The 20,563-nt window shown below is 38.7% G+C and overlaps 1 protein-coding gene across 4 annotated transcripts in view; it reads right to left on the reverse strand.

The window, feature by feature from the left end:
• ELMO1 (engulfment and cell motility 1) overlaps positions 1–20,563 on the reverse strand; it is a 525,628-nt gene that overhangs the window by 327,392 nt on the left and 177,673 nt on the right. For all 4 annotated transcript variants that reach the window (XM_058528310.1, XM_058528301.1, XM_058528318.1 and 1 more), the window contains 3 exons: positions 15,183–15,282; positions 7,368–7,519; positions 5,122–5,200 (listed from right to left, as the gene is read on the reverse strand). In XM_058528310.1, the coding sequence (XP_058384293.1) occupies positions 5,122–5,200; positions 7,368–7,519; positions 15,183–15,282 (331 nt within the window). The remainder of the gene's footprint in view (positions 1–5,121; positions 5,201–7,367; positions 7,520–15,182; positions 15,283–20,563) is intronic.

Here is a 20,563-nt window from a genome sequence, read left to right on the forward strand (position 1 = left end):
ATGGGCAACAAATACCTGCACCAAAGAGATTCCAATACTAGAGAACCATCACTTTAAAGGTCTAAGTCTTCTAAAAGCCATTTCATCTTCATCTGTGCAAAACCAAAGAGGGGGTAGTACACACCCCAGGGCTTAACAGTCTATGCACATGAATTGAGTGGAGTTTCAGCAAAGGACAAATATCTGGGCAGATGCTAAGCTCTAGGGTGGCACTCAGCATTGCCAGGCCTCATTTCTGCAAGTTGTGCTTTGTGCTTTTTCTGCCTGACTAGCAGAGATGTGCAGGTGATTTTATTAAATGAAATGATTCACAGACACCCTTTCTCAATACTGACAAACAGATACTAAAGAAAAATTAAATCATTGAGCACAATCTTGGTGCAAACATTCAAAAGCAAAAATACTGCTCATATTCAGGAAGACACTTAAGGTTGTCTTTGGGTGGGGGTAATTTTAATGCTGCTACTCTTAACGAGAAGAGGAGAAAGAAACTAAGCCAAGATTTAAAAACACAACCATGAATTCGATCAAGGTTAAAATAAACTTGCAGAAAGCAAGCGGAACCCAGAACACGGGGAGGAAGTAGGAGGGGGACACACAGGCAGGGCTGGACAGCAGCAGAATGGGAGCCCGCTCTGTGCTGACGAAGGGAACGCAGGGACTTACAGTCAGAGGACAATCAAGGATGTCAACACTGCTCTCTACACCAACCTAACGGCATCATCGCCACCACAGAAGGGAAAGCAAGCAGGAGAGAAGAAGGGATGGAAATGCAGAGGACTCTGTTAGAGGTTATAGCTTTATTTTAACGCCCCTGCTGATGCACTGCATTGACAAGTGCATAAATACTCTAAAGTGATCTAAAAAAGCTAGATGGCATTAAAGTCAAAATCCAGTACTAGGTCCTCTTCCAATCTCTTGAAAACAAGAGAGCATGGACAATGACACGTTCAGAGACAAGTTAAATGGCAATCCAGAAGGAACCTGCCTTCCACGGTGGGTGGAATGCAGTGCTTTCTTCCTGATCAAAATAGAAATGTTCATTTTTTTTTCTTGGACCAGATGAAAAACAAAAGGCCCAATGGACCCTATAGCTCTTTTAATTTCTTTTCTTTCATTAAAATGAAATTACTGCTTAACTGACACACAAACAAAAAAGTAGAAAAAATATTCTCTGTGCCTATTTTAGCCTATTGATTTATAAAATTTTAAAATAAGTTAGAAGGGACAATACAGTTTCAACATCTACTAGAACAATTATTGTTATTATCTGTTTACAATATTTATATTCTGCACAAGGCTACGGGTATCTCAGTGGCCCAAAGATTGTCTTTTTCATCTTTGTATTCCAAGCCCAGAGCACAATGGTACACAGTAGACAATAAATGTTTGATAAAAGAATGAATGAATATTTTCTACTGCCTTCCTAAGGAACAGAAGCCTGGTCAGAGAGAAAAACAGGAAAATCTCTGCCCACATCATGGATTTTTTTTTTTGTCCAAAATTAGGGATCTGCTGGAGTAAACTTGAGAATCCATAGAGAATATTTTATACCACTAAGATGATATCAAAGTATAGATAGATATAAATATGGATATAGTTACATTGACATGAAAAGATGTCCACAAAATCTTGCTTAGTTTTAAAAGTAGTTTAAACAAAAAGCAGTGCATGTAGTATGATCGCATCTGGTGAAAAAATGATGCATGTAGGAGAGTCTGCGAAGAACAAAGCAGGAAGTAGGACCGTGAAAGTCACCCCCTGTGAGTAGTTGCGGTGGTTGCCTCTCTCTGGAATGCAATCAGAGGAGTTTCAAAACTTCTTAATCTGGAATATATATTTTCTAATTTTTCTACCAAATAGTTTACTAAAAAGTTTTTTTTATAATAATGCCTATCAAAACCATAAATATTTGTAGAGAAATTTGGAAGGGATCTCGCTAACACGTTTGCCATGAAAATAGTAAAATGAACCATAGCAAGTAGTTGTAAGGAAGAGGATCCATTTACTCACCTAACAGCAACCCCTCTCCCTCCATTTGTGCAGGGAAAAGGAGACTCTCCTACATGGGGAGGCATGGGAAAGATGACCCCCGCCCCCCACAGGAGCCAACAGGGGGGCCTCCACAGAGGAGGAAGTTATATCCCCACCCCAAGCCAAGCCCAGAGATCTCTCAGTAAGGCCCGCTCAGTGAATGCAAAACAAAAATATCGTTCGGGTCTGCCTGACAAGTAAAAAGATCTGACTATGGTGGTATTTTTCTTCAGTCAAAGCAGAAAGAAGGTTATAGATGGTTAAAATCCTTCCAAATTCATTTTATACATTTTGAAAGATAAAGAAAACCCAGATAATGGAGTCCTACCAATGTGTTTGGCTCCAAGTTGGAAAGAAAAGTTGAAATAAATAAAATTTTTTCACCAAAGTAGAATTTATCCATTGTCCTAAGGCTTTAAAAATATAAACAAAAGAAAAAGGTGTTCCTGTAAATCCAGTAAATAAATGTTTAGATTATGTTTTAATCTAATTGGAGTGAGAAATTGGACTTGGTGTCTTTCAGCCTTCAGGGAGTTCTTTACCAGGCAAATACAGGAGAATTCTGTGGGTGATGCCTCCTTGACTGGCATTCAGTGGGATGCTTTGCGGATAAGAGCAAGGAGGAGGTTGGGATTCTAGCTCCGACTCTTAGCTCAATACTCTGGCCAAGTTCTTTATTCCTTTTGACTCTCAATTTCCTCATTTGTAAAATGGAAATAATAAGGCTTTCTACTGATATGAGAATTAAATGAAATAAGACTAAAACACTGAACACTGAGCCTGGCACATGGTAAACTCTCAAAAACTTATCATTGATGGCAGGCTTTGGTAAATTTTCCTATTTGCCAAAAAAATTCAGAACTTTTAATTTTTCAGAACAAAAGCCAGTAACGATATAATATACAGCCACCCAGGTAATATCATTAATTAGCTTGATCTTTTGCTTTGCAGGCTTCCATTGACCTTCAGAAAATAACATCAAACTTTTTTTCACTATGAACTTGAAATTATTTATTTAGAGCTAACTTTCTCTTAACTCACTGAAAAAATTTTTTAAAAATTAAATATCAAAATACTCCTTTTGACTTGACAAACAACAGTCATTGATTCATCTTAAATTCAACACAATTTATAAAGTTCAAGTTAATTTTCTATGGGCAAGTAAGTACCTTGTAGCTATTTTTATTTCAAAGACTAAATTAGTCAAATAATACTTTGTTGATTTTCTGCTTAATTATATACACTCTTTCTTAGTTGGTTTGCTTACTTAAATGGTTTAATGCTATTAGACTACCCTTCGTGGTTTATTATTATTATTATAATTTATGTCCAAATTGAGTCATGTCAGTTTCATATTACCTAATTTTCAAAATAAAAGATTTGATTCACAGAAGCCAAGCCTAATGTTATATTCATATTCCATCATATTTTCATTGTTATCATTGTCCTGGAGTCACTACAGATTGACACCTGATTCCCTATTTCTCCATGGTCACGCAATTCCAGTTCTTTAGATTAACAGTAATTCTTGATATAACAGTAAGATGCAAAGCGTCTGCATCTTACTCATGTCTAGATCCAGAGATCCAAGTGAAATCACAGAACTTGGGGTAAACATGAGCTTTCATTTCCTCTAATCCAGCCTCTTCTCCCACAGATGGGGAAAGGAAACTCCCCAGAGGTCAGACTCTCTATAATCAGCCACCATGTGGTTTGGCCAGATGTCATTGGTCTGGCCAGTGGAAGGATCAAGCTCCTCCAATGCCCACGTCAGGCTTGTGCATGTGCACAATGAGAGCTTCCAGGCAATTTGCCAGGCTGCTGGGAGTTATCATGAGCTCAGTATTTAGATATAAATATAAAAGGAGTAGCCCCACCCATGATCCCACATAAGATCTGCAAAGCCACCCTTAAAAATCCAGCCTGGAGCACAGGCTTGGGGAGGGCAGGCCCTCCTGGCTCCAGCCAACACCAAACCAAAAGCACAGGAAACTATAAAGTCACTCCATTCGTTGTGCAAACGTAGCCCCTAGGAATGAGCAAACCATCCTAAATGAAAAAGAAACCAGAAACCCTCACATTTAGTCACTGAGGTTTAAAATCCTTGGCAACAAAAAAATAAAATAAAAAAATAAAATTCTTGACACAGTGTTCAGTAGCATGCTAGCTTTCTAAATTCTTCTAAAATAGTTTACTGGTAACTGTCATAGAGCTCCCCAGCACACTTTCTAACGGTTGAAAGATCTCATGTTTCCACCCAGTTTTTAAGTGAAATGAACTGTGACCAAGGTAACACAGTATATGTTATGTTGATGGAAAAAACACGAATGAATTTTGAGGTGGGAGGTAAATTCCAAGACATGCAAAATTCCACTTCTTCCACACCTCCCTCTATAAGGATCCTTTCCCTACTTGAAGAAGAACCAAAGATCTACAGACAAAGGAGAGCATAAAAGGGTATGTTTCATATAGGTGCATTTAAGTGGTTCTCTCCTTTTGTTTACACAGAGGAGGGGAAATGGATTGCTCAGTCCTCCCAGCCACATCCACACACGGACAACAGAAATATCATCAAGCAAAGGGCTGCTCTGACATGAACTGTTATCTCAACCAGTGGCAGCAACCTGCGTATTCTCCCTCTTGTCCTCTCACCTCTCCATCTCACGCTTCCCTGGGCACAGCGTGACATCTCTCAGGGTCTCAGTTTCCTCATCAGGAAAATGGAGACAACACCTCCCCTGCCCCAGTGAGCATTCAGTGAAATGACAGAAGATCACGGGGGCTTCCAATTCTGCTTCTACCACAGCAGCAACACTTTCATCATTTTATGTTTTGGGCTTCTACATTGGGTTTCATTTGATGAAAGGTCTCTACTGCTGGAGCATTGCTAGCATTCTTCCTCAGACAAGGGCTTGCCCAGCTCCATTTAGTTCCCACTGGATTTCTGAATGATCCTAGGCTGGCCAGCCAAGCCACAGAGCAGCAGGGAGGCCCAAGGAGTCCCCGGGATGGGAAGGAGAGGGCTCTCTCTGCACCAAAAGTTGCCCGCCCTGGGCTTAGTCTTAAGACAAAAGAAATACAACTTACCTGCCTCCTCTCATCAGGAGCCTTCAGGAAAAGTGCATTAATCACTGCAATGGTATAGGTTTGGATTTCTTGATCTGTCCTGTAAAGACGCAGAACAATACAGAAAATCAGAAGAGAATACCCCTGAGTCAGACCATGATAAGGCTCATGATCACCTCTCCAAAAAAAGGTGAGAGAGAAAGGAAGCATCTAGAAAATGGAGTCAGAATTGAGAATGTGTTTCCACCACGATGAGGCTGGAAACACAGCGGAGGGACAATTACTATCACTAGCCGGTTAATACACTGCTCAGTGGAGATCTCCCAGAGAGTATAGGGGGCCAGCTGGCTCTCTCCCCTTCTCCCTATTAGGATTAAAAGCATGGACCCAGAGTCCATACATGAGCATATGTGTGTGAGCGTGTGCGTATGTGTAAGTAGGTGTGTAATATTCTGTCTGATGAATGAAGTATATCTGGGAGTAGTATTGGGTGTCCCCACATTCCTGGACTTATTATAAAGGAAACTGCTTTGTCTCCATGGCAATGACATTTTGTATTCTAAAAACCTAGTTCCAAATAGAAACTTTTTAAAACAAGATCAGGTATTTATGTTTACCAATTTGCTTTTTACCAGAATGAAATCAGAAATTCCAAGTGAAGCAAAGATCCAATGCAAGCAGCATGGTAAATAGTAAATCAGAAGGACCCAAGGCATAAACAAAGAGCAGTCTGTGAGCTACATTTAGTGATAATTTGGGGAGAGGCAGGGCTTAGAACACAGCCTTTGGCAGGATGAAATTCAAAGCCCCATGCACGAGAGGCTGGCTGTGTGGCCTCAGACAAGTTAATGCAGTGTCCCCAAGACACAATTTCCTCATCTGTAACACCAGGTAAGAACACACTTATTTCAAGGGGTTGCTTTTAGGATAAAATGAGGTAATGCATATAAAATCCTTGGCACAGAGCTTGGCAAATAACAAACTCTCCACTTTTGGCAAAGTACACCGTGAACGCGAAACTATGCCCTCGAGTTTCAGAGAAAAGATATAGACTGTAAAGTTAATACATTTCACATTCAGGAAAACGTGAAACTGGTATTATTTCTAAAGAAGGTTTCATACAAAATCATCATTTTAGCCCGTGTGCTAATTTTCCCTGAGGCCACAATCCACAGGTTGTGCGACTTAAAATTTTACATTCTGGTCACCATCCTCCATCCAAATGAAGGAAATATCTAGTGCACTTTGGTAGTTTATATTATAAATACAACAGTTAACGTTTTTGATATATTGGGAACTACTAAATATTCCCTCACATCTTCACCCTGCACCTCCAACCCAAACAAACCCAAACGGGCCCATCAGGTTTCCTCTTGAGAATTTGCAAACGTGACCTGAGAGCCCAGGGCAGCAGTTACTGGGAGCCAAGGCCCATTAATGCCAGCCAATTCGCTAGAGAAAAGGCCTGTTGTGAGGACTCCAAGGAGGCCACAGTCTCTGTCCTTCCCAAGGCTTCGCTACTTAAGTCATTCCTGGGTTCTACAAAGTACCCCAGTATCCTTTCAATAAGCTCCCTGTCCTGTGTAAGCTGGCCCAGGATGTTTGTTGCCACCTGCAACCACAAATACTTTAATTCATAATGTGGCATTGTGTAGTGGGGGTCCTTCTCAGTCTGGTATGATCGGAGACAACCTTACTAGTTACCTCAAGTGGAGAGAAGAGAAAAAGCCCCAAAGACTAAAGGCTGCAAGGGACTTGTCTTATAGCTCAAGCCTCTAGAAAAAAATATATACGTTATAAAATGCAAAAGAAGACAATCATTGAAATCCCTTTGGGCCTAAGAAAGAAGCCTGCCTTTAAAAATTCCTAATTAATATGAAAATACTCATTATATCACAGACAACACTATTTTAAATGACTAAGGGAAGACTTTGTTGAGAACTTAAGAGAACAAAAACCTATTATGTCTTATTAAAAGTAAAACTCTACTGATATCGACCAACATTCATCAAACTGAGTGTGTACTAAGGGCCAGCCACCAGGGACAGAAGAGTGCCAAGAACAGGCATGGAGCTCACCCAAGGACAAGTAACTGCCATTTCAGTGTGACGGGGGATGAGCATGGTACCGGATGTGATTATAAGCCAAATAAAGTCTCTTTTTCCGTATATTTAATCAAACCAATATGAAATGTTTCCCAGGGCACTATGGTGGCTGTCTACCTGAAGCATCTCCCCTCGCTGTAGTGGTGGCATCAGCATGCTTACCCTTGAAGATGTGGAATCAGTTGGCCAATAGTGATCTCCTGTGCCACCTTCTGGTACAGGTCGTGGCTATTGAGCACCATCGACTCCAAAATGGCCAAGGATCGCTGCAGGATTGAGATGTCCATGGCTGACTTGTTCACAAAACTTGCTATCTGAAAATCCAAGAGGGACACAATTGACTACTCATGGAAAGCAGAGAAGGGAGCAAATCAAGTGAATTGAGAGCTCATTTAAGAAACACCAGACACTGAGGATGAAAAGTACCTGGAATTACAGCAGAAGAGCAAGAAACGCATTGAGTCAACAATGATTGCTCATGACATTATTACAAAACACTATATATATGCTATTTCTGTAATTCAATAATAAGCCACTTTAAAATGGAGACAGCTTCAAAGAATTATTCTGTCTGGTTCTTCTGGGATTATTCTTCTCAGTTTCAGCTTTCAGGAGCAGATGATTTCAGCACATACATTGTAAGGACTCCTGTTTTTTTTTTTGAGACAATGATTTCAACATATACTAATAGCCATTCTCTTCCATTCCCAGGCTACTCCTTCACCCCCACGATCTATGACTTTTATGTTCTTATTATGATCCTGTTACATTCTTAAGGGACTCACACAAATCACACTTGTCAACACAATTCAACTGGCAACTTTTCAGTCACTGGCTACTCTCCTTGTTATTGTTCAGCGAAACACTCTTTGCCCCATTCTTCCAATTTCTTATGGTTAAAATAAATTCTTCCCGTCTCTCAAATTTCGCAAACAGGAAAACACTTAAATTAGCAGTGCTAAAAGTTAAAATAACAGTTTAAGCTCTAAAATATATTCCCTAATAGTTTAAGCTCTAAAATACAATTCCCTGAGGAATTACTCACTAAGGCCTCAAACACAACAAATCACAATGTAAGAAGAAAGCAAAATAAGAGTTAGAATAATGGATCACAGTAACCCAAACACATGGGTACCATAAAGGTTTTATTTCAGAGGCTTCATTAAAAGTTATGACTATGCTGACAACTCACATTAAAAGGCTATTATTATATCAACATAATGACTGCTTTCTTAAAAGCTAAATAATTTGGTTCCCTGAGAAGTTGACACTTGCTGCTTCCCCCTGTCAACACTAAGTTTTCCCTTTCTGCTGTCCCATCAACCCCTTCTCCGCATCCCCTCTCCATCCTGTATGAGATAGAATGCAAGGCACTCATGGCGACTTACAGTTACTCTCTCAATTGTTTCTAGCCCAGTGACTCCCTGGTGAAAGTAGGGGTGGGGGGTACAGATACCAACACCCTCTCTGCCCCCAGATCCATCTAGATCTCAGGGAGTGGAAAGTGTATGACACGAAGAAGTTTAATAACATTATGACTTTATACTCCAAGAAAGTATTATTTTATAATACAAACTACAGGAAGAGTATGAGAATTTTAAGATTCTCAAAAGACTGCTTTAGCTCCTTTCATGGCTAATAAACTTCTCCAGCGTGTTTACTGTCCCTGGCAAGGCCCTGCCTCAATCCTCACAGTTAGCTCCACTCTACGGTGCTAAGGTGACCTTTCTTTCCCTAAAGCCATCTTTCTCTGACAAAAATCCAACTATCCTCATACTGTGCTCATAGTTTAACACTTAACATAGACCTCTTCCAAACAGAATATCAATTTCTTGACTTCCCCACCAACACCACCCCAATCATTTCTCATTATCCCAGCACAGTTCTTGGCACTTATTAGAAAACTGAAAAACTAGACACAGAAGAACTCACAAAGAAGTTTGTTGACAATACCTCTGATTTTCTCTGCACTAATTCTCTCCTCCTTCCATGCTTCTTTTCTTGTCTCCATTTAGTAAATCTGAATGTACCTTTAAGACTCCATGGAGAATCTTTTACCTGAGAACCCACTGTCAAACTCCCTCCCCCACCCTCTAGGTTTCATCTCCTCTTTTCATTCACTCAAGTAGTATGTATTGATCATGTTCCATAAAACAGGCTTGCACTGTCCTGGGATCTGGAAATAGAGAGATGAGCAAAACCCACATGATTTTTAACCTCAAGGACCTTATAGTCCAGCAGAGACAGATAGATAAAAAGGCATTTACTATGAAGTATGTTAAGTGCTTATTCTTGGCATCCAAAAATATACCTCCATTTAGACATTCCAACAAAGCCTAAAATTAAAAGGGGTGAAAACCAATCTCATTTCCTTCTTAATCCTTCCTTCTCGTTATCACCTTTTTCCAAGTTTGCCATAATCATTGGGGATTAATAGTCCCAGTTCTCTATTTTCTATCCCTGTGAACTCATTTGCAATGTCTCCTCTTTGATACACATTCAGTTGTGTATGTGCAACACTGGCCCATGGTCCCACTCATTCCTGTGTTACTAAGACAGCATCTTCTTCAGTTTCCTGTATGTTCAAGATTAGCCTCCAATACAAATTTACCCTCTATGTCCATAAATATCCTTTTGACAATATTTCCTTTCTCAAAATATTCAATCAGAACTCTCAATGTTTTCTGATATAAAGTACACCTTCTTATAATGGGTTTTAAAGTTCTCCGCAAATTATTAACTCTCACCTGCTCCCAATGGCTTGCTCAATGGCAATCTTCCTTTAATTCAGGCATATTTATACCCCAAATACATATTCCATTTCCTTTTGCCTTTTCCATTATTTCTCTCCCGTGAAACTAATTCCTTACCTTCATCCAAGTATTCCTTAAAATTAATCTTTTTTATTACTTCACTTCTTCCTTGAAATATAGAAAATCTTTTCAGCAATCCTGATGCAGGTTACAAAGGAGCATTTTGTGTAACACACTTACCTTGAGTACTGCCTGGCAGAGAGCAGGCATGCAACCCATTAGAGTCCTAGGTACAATTCTGTAGGAGATAATAGTCATTTTTTGAAACTAACTTCTATCTTTTGCCTTTATCTATCAGTGGTTTTAACCAGACATTTAAATGACCTGGTATTTTCATCTAATGAGTACTAATAACCAAGCCGTCAGGACTGATTGAGGAATCATAATGACAGTACACAGGCTCTTTATAGTGCAGGTAAAAATCCATACAAATGTTATTTTCTATGTCAAGTTTAAAAACTATAGAGCTTAGTATAGCTATGAAAGTTTAAAGACTGTCTGGTTAGATTTTAATATCTTCTATCCTCCCCCAAAATCAATAATAACTTCTCTTGCCTTTAAATTTTTCCCAGCTCCATTACTGCCCTTTTGGCCAACACAGGTGAGCCAGCCTAAGCCAAGCAAAGTACAGCTTCTTGAAAGAAGGTCTATATCACAAGGAAGAAGAGGTAAGAGGAGTTAGCAATAGTTATATATACAACCTCCACATGCTTCCATTCACTCAAAAATGTTACCTAAGTAAAACAGAGGAATATTTGGGTGACTTTTAGGAAGCTATGGAACATCACAGTGCATGGACCAACGATACAAACTACTAAAAACACATAAACACTTCTTAGAATCACTTAGCATGAGATCTTACAATTTTCCTATGTTATCAAAACTGAAAAGAACCAGAGAGAGCATGGAGCTCTACTCTCATATTTTAAATTATCTGAGAGAGGCCCATAAATCTCCCAAGTTTTTAAGAGGTAAAAATTACTGAGTCTCTAAACTGAAATGGCTAGATGTTTGTCCAGGCACCAAAAATATCTCAGGGTGAACCAGGCTCTCCTGAAGAGCTAAGATTTCAAGAGCATTTGTATGAAAATTTTCTTCCAAGAAAATGCACTGAGGTTACACTGAGCCAATGGAAAACCAACTCATCACACAAAAAGTTCTAGTTTTTCTTTTTTTCATTTCTTTCTTCTCCATGTCTTCCTATCCTCTCCCTAAGTAGCCAAGTCTTTAAAGAGCAACAACACTATATATTGGCATCAAGGAGTTCCAAGTTTCAAAGTGCCTAGGAAATGATGTTATTTACTGAAGATAAAATTTGTAAACTAGAATCCAGATGTACATATAACAAAACAGATAGTAGAGAAGGAGACAGGAGCTGGCAGGGAAAAAATATTTCTCCAAACTGGTATGAATTTGGCATTAATAGGAAGCCAAGTCTGGATCACAGAGATAAACATCTTTTGTCAGCGCATTTCCTAGTTGATTTTTGTTGAGATAAAGCTCCATTTAAAAGACAGTTGCTTGCAGACAACTCCTGGGTTGTCAAAGTGCTGAATTTGATCCAGCTAATGAATAAAAAAAAGTCAACCTTACAAAAACTATCAATTACAAAGTCATTTTCTGATGACCATTTTTCAAATTCACAGAAGGGGTTGGGATCTAAGTAGCAATGCAAAGGAAACAGAATGAATGACTGGGAATGAGGACATGGAATATATTAAATGTATTGCCTTTCAAAAATACTTAATTTTTTATTTAAACTGCCAAGACTGCTAGCCTTTGCTTCCTTAGATTTAATATAATTTTTTATTTAATTTCAGTGAGTGAAAACCATTTTCTTAAGTAGTTAGAAAATTAAATTATTGTCATTTTCTCTAACCACTTCTCACATCATTTAAAGAAAGACAGCTTTGTAATTCTTTTCAATTCATAACTGAAATTTTACTTGAAATATATTTAAGTACAGTGCCACTGTATTCCTTGCTTCTCTTCTTCAAATTCTAGGGTTTAAAAAAATGCTTCCAGGGGCCGGCCTGGTGATGCAGCCGTTAAGTGCGCACACTTTGCTTCAGGGGCCAGAGCATTCGCAGGTTCGGATCCCGGGCGCTCACTGACACACCCCTTGTCAAGCCATGCTGTGGTGGTGTCCCATATAAAGTAGAGGAAGATGGGCACGGATGTTAGCCCACGGCCAATCTTCCTCAGCAAAAAGGAGGAGGATTGGCATCGGATGTTAGCTCAGGGCTGATCTTCCTCACAAAAAAAAAAAAAAAAAGCTTCCAAAGCAAATTTCATTCCTTCATTTCACAGAAATGTATTAAGGTCTTACTCTGTGCCAGGCCCTGAGGATAAAGTCATGAAAAAAGCCGTGGTTCCACCCTCCTAGGACTCACGGTCTATTGGGAGAGCCAGTCAAAAGAACAAAAAATTCACAAAAATGTGGTAAAAATGCTAGAAAAGGAGCATACACAAGATCCAAGGAGAATGGAGTGCAGAAGAAATCACTGAACTCTCCACTGGTGAGGTCAGGGAGGGCTGAACAAGAGCAAATGCTGGTTCAACAAGTCTTCAGGAGCTATTGTTTCCATCACTTGAAAGCACAGGTGCATGACTATGGGGGAAGGAGCCTAGAACCATGGGCCCAACAATGCCCCACTCCCTTGACCTCACTTAACCTCCCCAGCCACTGCCTCCTTGCCTTCTGACCAGGAATAACAAGACTGTCTGCTCTGTTCTGGAAATGATTGCTGTGGGCATCAAAAGAGATAATATGGGTGAAAGCACAACAAAATTTCCAAGGCGTTCACATTTAGAACAGCATTATTTTTAATAGCAAAAGAGACTCTAATAACAGACAAGCAAGGCAATTGGAATGCAGGAAAGAAAGGCCTGCCATAAATTCAGAATGAGTTAAAAATTCTAAGTATAAAAAAATCCACAAAACCCAGTATCTTCAGACTGGAAGAAGCTTCTCTAGAATTTTTATCTTAGAAAGACAAAATTTAGCAATTTGCTGTCTGCATTCATAATCTAATGCTTACATTCCCGGCCACCACCAAAGGAAAGTACTTTATAACACACCAGAATTTCCTTGACTTCTTCGTGTACAATCGTTTCTTTTCTTTTTAGCAATTCATACCACTGACAAATATAGGCAAAAAGAGGCCTCCTCTTTTTTGTGTGTTTTCGAGGTGATTCCCTTTACTCATCTCCTTTGGCTTTATGCACTTACATAAGGAAAGAGGATTGAGAAGTGTATGGAGAAGGCCCTGGGTGCCCAATCTTCTCTTGTCTGAAATAAATATGCAACATCGTTCAAATCTGTGGGGCTTCTGTTCCCAACACCCTCATTCAACAGACTAAGGGTTCTCCTATGCCCTTCAATTCGAGGAAGTATCTCCCTCAAGATATTGATTAACTTCAAAAGGAAAAGGAGTAATTTCACAGTGGAGAGGCCCAGCAGATACCACCTCAACCATGTAATCAAGGTCAACATCACCATTAATAAGACATGTGGACACCACGTACCCCAATATGAAGCGCTGAGAAGAGCAGAACATTACTTCTCTGGTATTCTTGCCAAAAATTCATAATCTTAATTTAACCATAAGGGAAATATCAAACAAACCCAAATTGAAGTATATTTTACAAAATAACTGACCAGTACTCTTCAAAATTGTCAAAGGAAAAACTGAACTGTCAGATTGGAAGACACTAAGGAGACATGACAAATAGATGCAGTGTTGGATCTTGGATCAGCTTCTTAACCAGAGAAAGGACATTAGTAGACAAACTGGTAAAATCAAACAGTGGTAATAGTACTGCACCACTGTTAATTTCTTAGTTTTGATAATTGTACTATCATTAACCAAAATGTTAACATTAGAGGAAGCTGGATAAAGAGCATATGGGAACATTCTGTACTATTTGTTGCAACTTCTCTATAAGTCAACCATGATTTCAAAATAAAAGTTTTCAAAAATTCAAGTGACACTTACTGGATTTTGCTTTGATTTTCTAGCTTTTGCACAGATTCTCTGAGATTCTTTATTTTAGATAACCCTTGCCAGGAATCTATACTTATAAAATAAATTTATGAATTCCAAATATTTCATATAATACACAGCAGGAAGAAAAATGCCAATACATTTATAAACCATTTCACAAATACAAAGAGAGGAAAAATAAGTTAACAAATTAATAAATAACAATAATCCATGATTTAATACTACATTTAATAGTTATAATGTCAGAGCTATTTATTTATTTACTTTTGAGCTAACATCTGTTGCCAATCTTCCTTGTTTTTTGCTTGAGCAAGATTAGCCCTGAGCTAACATCTGTGCCAATCTTCCTCTACTTTATAAGTGGGTCGCCACCACAGTGTGGCTGACGAGTGGTGTAAGTCTGCACCCGGGATCCAAACCTGCCACAGAAGCGGAACATGCCAAACTTAACCACTACACAACACGGCTGGTCCCCAGAGCTACTTATTTTTTGTTAGAAGACTGGAAACAGAATTTTAAGTATGTAGATGTGTCTTTATTACAACTCAGCTGCAGGGAATGGTGGGGGGCTTTTCCGCCTTCTCTCCCCACACCAGGTCCACATTTGCCCATCCCTTTATTAGCTAAAGAAGGAGGAACCAATCGAACTATTTGATCCCACAGACATTTATTGCACCATGATTACAAGTAAGCAGGCTTGCTCTGCCTAAGAGGCATGGACCTAGGCAGATTTCCTTCTCTTGTACCCCTGCTTCAAACCCAGGCATGCAGGAAGTCAGTATACTTTGTCTCTTTCCCCTTTCCTGAACACTGGGAAGTTCAGGAAGAACAGCAGGAACTCGACGTAGGTCTTGAGAACAACAGAGTCCTACACAGGGACTCAGTAGATGCTTCTTTGGTTTTAACAACATGACTCCTTGATTTCTCTTGACTATGGGTTCTCCTGTGCAATCCTTTACGATCCCGGTGGGGAGAAAATGTCATTTTCACATAGCATTTAGGCACCCTGACCCCCACATACATAATACTAACAAAACCCCATCCTCCTTTTAACACAAAGAACTAAAGGAGACAACTATAAGATATCCTTAAAGCAGAGAAAAATGTCTATGAAAGAAGGAAGTCATTTAAGCCTAGGAAAGCACAATCTGCATTACCTTCTTAATAAATGCCACCGAAAACGTATCCCAGGACACTATTCCGTGGTCCATCAGCTCAACAAAGGCTGTCAGGGTGAAGGACAGCATGTCTCCAAAGCTGGAAAACACAAGGAGGCATAATGGTGATGGGCCCAAGAGCTGAGCACAAGGAAAGACAGAGAAGCAGGAAAGCTTTAGAAAAATGAATAGAAGCAGAATTGTAAAAGATGGTTGGGATAAGCAACTGGGACACAGACAATTTCCTCACGAACGTGAGTTAATAGGAAGGAGGCAGGTCGGCTTCATGGAGGTGAGTCAGGGCCTCAGTGGGACAGACCTGGGCTCACACTGACTCTCACTCTGGCGAGCTGTGTCCTACAGGGCAGTTCACTAACTTCTCTGAGCCTCTGTCTTCTCAGCTGAAAAACTGGATAGTGATACCTATTTAACCACAGGGCTGCTTGTAGAGCACTCAATAAAGTATGTAGCATATAAGCAATCAGTAAATGATAGCTTAAAGAAGAGCTTCTCAGCAAATGAAAGTTAGGGCAACTGAGAGAGGGCAGTGGGCTTCTTCTATTATCCATGGGTACCCAATAGGGAAGATTAGAAATAATTTTATTAAGAGTATTAGCACTTTACAAAGGATTCGCATGGTCTCTATATACCTGTGTGTGCATGTGTGTGTGTGTTTGGGCATGTGCACACACACACGCACACTTAGATACAAATATATATGTAAGTAAGCATATTCATTTCTATGTTACATTAGTCAGTATGTTATCTTTAGTTAACGGCTTTATAGAATATCTGTAGAGATAATGACTGTTTGCTGGCCACAGACTTGCTGTGATTCTGAAGACCGTAGGGAGGATCTAAAATGTGGGTTAGAAAAACAGAGATCAGGAAAGCTCAGGTAAAAACTCTGTCCTTCTACAATAGCTCCACCCGTGACCCTTATCAGACAACATCCTGGTTCTAGTGCTTTCAAAACAACACTTTAACAGACACTCAGAATCTTTTACAGAAACTCACCTCTATTGTAAATTATCATCATAATAAATTTTAACTTAAAACTCTCAAGATAAGTACTCTCTCTTCTAGTACATTGAATGATGCCCATCAGGATTTCTACACTGTATGCAACTCCACTGATTCATACGCTTGATTTTTAGAAAATAAGGTCAGTTGTTCAGATTTTTAATCTGTAGACTCATATATACCACAATTGCTACACCACAAAGTCTCATAAAATTTTTAGATTGAATCTTCCCAACTATTGTCAATTAATAGAATAGAAAACAGGCTCATATTTATTTTTAAAACAGCTTCGCAATTTCCCTTCTTTCTAGTGTTCTCAGGCCAGCCTCAATAATGACCTTGGAAATTCTGCATCACCTCAGAAGCTGTGATGCTGAAAAGAAACCTACAAAAGGGGAACGGCTCTCAGGAAAGGACCGTGATCCAAAGTTGCTGGAGATCAGAGGGCATGAGATGCAATGGACAGAAATGGTTAAGTGGGTGGTTTCTGCCATTAGACAACAGAGGTTCCCCCTCCAGCTCGGAGTGGGCAAGTTACTGACGCATTCTATGCCTCAGTTTCCTCATCACCAGGAATAGAGGTGCTATTAGTCTTCAGGAACTGCTTAAAATGGGGACGACAATGATGATGGTGGTGGTGGAGGTACCTAACTCAGAGGATTGCTGGGGTAATGAAACGAGCTACTTCAAGCCCTCCGAACAGTGTGTTGCAGGTAGAAAGCAGCATGTGCGAGTTAGCTATTATCATTACGCAAAAGTGATATTTTAAAAAGGTAAACAAAGTCCATGATTTTCAAATGTTTGGTTTCATTGCATCAAAGATTCTCTGTCCTTGGAGCCAGGAAAAAAAAAAAAAAAAGCTGCAAGGAAAGTTAAACCATCTAGGCCAGCTAGAAAAGCAGCAAATACTTTTTTTAAAGGCTTGTCCGAGTCACAGACAGGCAACCCCAATCTTACAGGTGCCCCCTAGGTGGCATCAGAGGATCATGCCTTAAAAAAGAAATTCCAAACCAGAAAAATCAAACTTACTGGGAACAGAGAACAGAAAAAACAAACAAAAAAAAATGGATTAAAAAGAGTAGCAAGAAAGGTTAAATAAAAATTCCAGAATGATCCTTTCTACAGACAATGAGTCACAAGAAAATCCAAACATCAGATTACAAAAAAAAAAGGAAATTGCCTCAGGAAAATAAGAGAGCCAGGTAATAAAAGCAATTAGTAAGATTTATTAATACAATAGGTAGGCATTAATATTACTGTGAAAACATTATTATATAATAATGTACAGTGTTAGTAGTAAACAATATTAGCTATTTTTTTTTTACTTAGAGGAAAAACAACCATATATATAACTGTAATATACATATATATATATAAACCATATAAAGAACTATAATAACTAATCATTACCATTTGCTTATATCTGGCATGCTAAAAGACCTCAACCGCTAAAAGATTCCCATATGGTACATGACATTGGAGGCGGGCATCCATGGCTTCCACACAGAGAAAAAGAACCGCCTCAATGTCACTGCTAACAGAACAAGCCACGGAGCAGGCAGTGACACAGGAATGCACACATTAGTGGAATCAAACTCTTCTTTACAGCCCCTGCAGCTATTTGAGACCAGGAATAGAAATGCTATTAGTCTTCAGGAACTGCTTAAAAAACAAAAGATAAATTATGTTTATGTTCTCTAATTATCTGAAGACAAAACAACTCTGTTTCCCATTCAATTGACCCATAATTCAAATAGCCTTAGTAACATCGGAGGACAGTCCCTCTTCCCAAAAGCTCCAGAACTCTGCCTACAGACTCCTCAGCCAGGCTGCAAGGACCTGGGCAAAAAGATGGAGAGAAGGAGAAAGAGTATCATTTGGTTTCCATATCTCCAAGCTGCTCTGGGGCCAGCATTTCAATCTGCACTGTTGTTAAGGAGGTGGAGCACTATTTCTGAGACTGCAGACTCAGCTTTCCGCGCTTTGCAATCATCCGTTAGTGTGAATGGTGGATAAGGGAGAGAAAAGCTTCTTTGCATCATACACCAAGGTGCACAGAGGAAGGATCACTCTCTTGGTCCATCTCTTAACATTGTATATAAATGTTATATAATTTATATTTAAATTTACATTTTATATAAATGTTATTACCTAATAACATTGTATATATACATTTTATATAATTAATATATAATTATATTTTATATAGATTATATTATAGACATTTAATATACATTGTATACATTATATTATATATAATCATGTATATCATATATTATATATACGATGTAATATGTTATGAGATACATTATGTCTATATATGTTGTATCATATATTATAAAATATAACACAGTATATACATAGTGTGTGTGTGTGTATATATATATATAACATATATAAATCATCATGACTGGTTGCTGTACGGCATACTAGGTTTCCACGAGGGGGAAATTTTTCAAAATTCAATTTCAAACCCTCAGTTGCACGGAAAGAATGGTCATGCTAAAATTTTATTACATTCCAAATCAAGGGACTCAATTACCTCATTTCAAATGAGGCAGCTATAAAAGCTCTTATGGAACCCTGACATAGATGTTTATTTCCACTCCTAGAGGAGTGATTCAGGCTGCAAAGAGGGAAGGCAGGAGCCAAGGCCCTGTCTCTGAAATCAATGCTGGGTGCGGAAGATCAAGGCTAAAAGAATTATAAATATCAAGCAACCACATGGCACATGTGGGAGCATTTTTATTTGTTTGGTTTATTTGTTTTTTATAAAGTGCTAAGCTAAAGATTTTGCAGTACTGACTGCCATAAATGAAGCCGACTGCAGACTTTACATGCTGGTTGAGAGCCATGTCACAGCCAACACACCATGTGTACTGGAATGATTCAAATAAATGTTTTTCAGCAGCTCAATAGAGACCATCTTCATTCCAACAAAATTCACCCAATCTCAAAGCATTTACACTTATGCTGCTAAATTTATAAAAGAATAGTGCTTCAAAAAATTTCTATTTTTTGAATAGAAAAATAGAAGCGGGGAACAAAGAAAAGAAAGGCCACTTTTAAAGCTATCAATAAATCATACTGAATGTATCCTTAATTGCCAAAGTTAAGGAACATAGTTCTGCCCTGCCCTTTGTGTTTTTCCAAGTGTTTTGTTTTGTTTGTGGTAAAATTTATATACATTGAAATGTATGGATTTCTAAATCACCCTTTAGACATTCCCTCGGCCTTCAGAGTCAAAGCATGACATGTCAGCAAACATTCTTTTGGCTCTTTTGTTGAAAATTTCACTGCAGATCAATTCTGGACTCTTTATTCTATTCCACTGATATGTGTATTCGCTTATACAAATCTCATACTGTCTCAATAACTAACTTTATAGTAAGTGTTGAAGTCAGTTAATAAACTCCCCCAACTTTGTTGATCTTTGTTGTTTTTCCAAGACTATTTTGGCTATTCTATCCAGCTCCTATGCATTTCCTTTAAGTTTTAGGATAGGCTTGTAATTTCTTTTTAAAAAATTGTGTAGCATTGAACCTACAGATTAATTTGGAGAGAATTGCTATCTTAACAATATTGTGCCTTCCAATCCACAAAATGGTATATTTTCCACTTAATTAGGTCTTCTTTAATTTCGTTTAGCAATATATTTATTTTTCAGTAAATAGATATTGCATGTCTCCTGTTAAATTTATTCCTAAGAATTTTATGATTTTTTATTTTCAAGATTTTATTTATTTATTTTTTCCCCCCAGAGCCCCAGCAAATTGTTGTATATCATAGCTGTACATCCTTCCAGTTGCTGTACGTGGGACGCGGCCTCAGCATGGCCGTAGAGGCGTTGTGTCAGTGCGCGCCCGGGATCCGAACCCGGACCGCCAGCAGCGGAGCGTGCGCACCTAACCGCTAAGCCACGGGCCGGCCCAAGAATTTTATGATTTTTGATGTTTTGTAAACGGAAATTTTAAAACTTCATTTTCTAGTTGTTTGCTGTTAATGTATAAAAATACATTGTTTTTATATACTGATGTCGTATCCTGAAACCTTGCTTAATTCAATTATGAGATCTAGCAGTTTCTCTGTAGATTCCCTAGGATTTTCTACGTAGACAATCATGTCTTCTATGAATAGAGTTGGTTTTACTTCTTCCTTTCTGATCATTATGTCTTTTATTTCTTTCTTGACTTATTGCTATGGCTAAAAACTCCAGTACAATGTTGAATAGAAGCACAAAAATGGACATATTTGCCTTATTCCCAATATTTAGAGGGGGAAATTCAGTGTTCCAACATTAAGTATGATGCATTTTTTTGTAGACGGCCTTTATCAGGTTGATGAAATTCCTCCTTTTT

This window comes from Diceros bicornis, chromosome 3, assembly GCF_020826845.1.
Source record: "Diceros bicornis minor isolate mBicDic1 chromosome 3, mDicBic1.mat.cur, whole genome shotgun sequence".
Classification (NCBI taxonomy): Eukaryota; Metazoa; Chordata; class Mammalia; order Perissodactyla; family Rhinocerotidae; genus Diceros; species Diceros bicornis.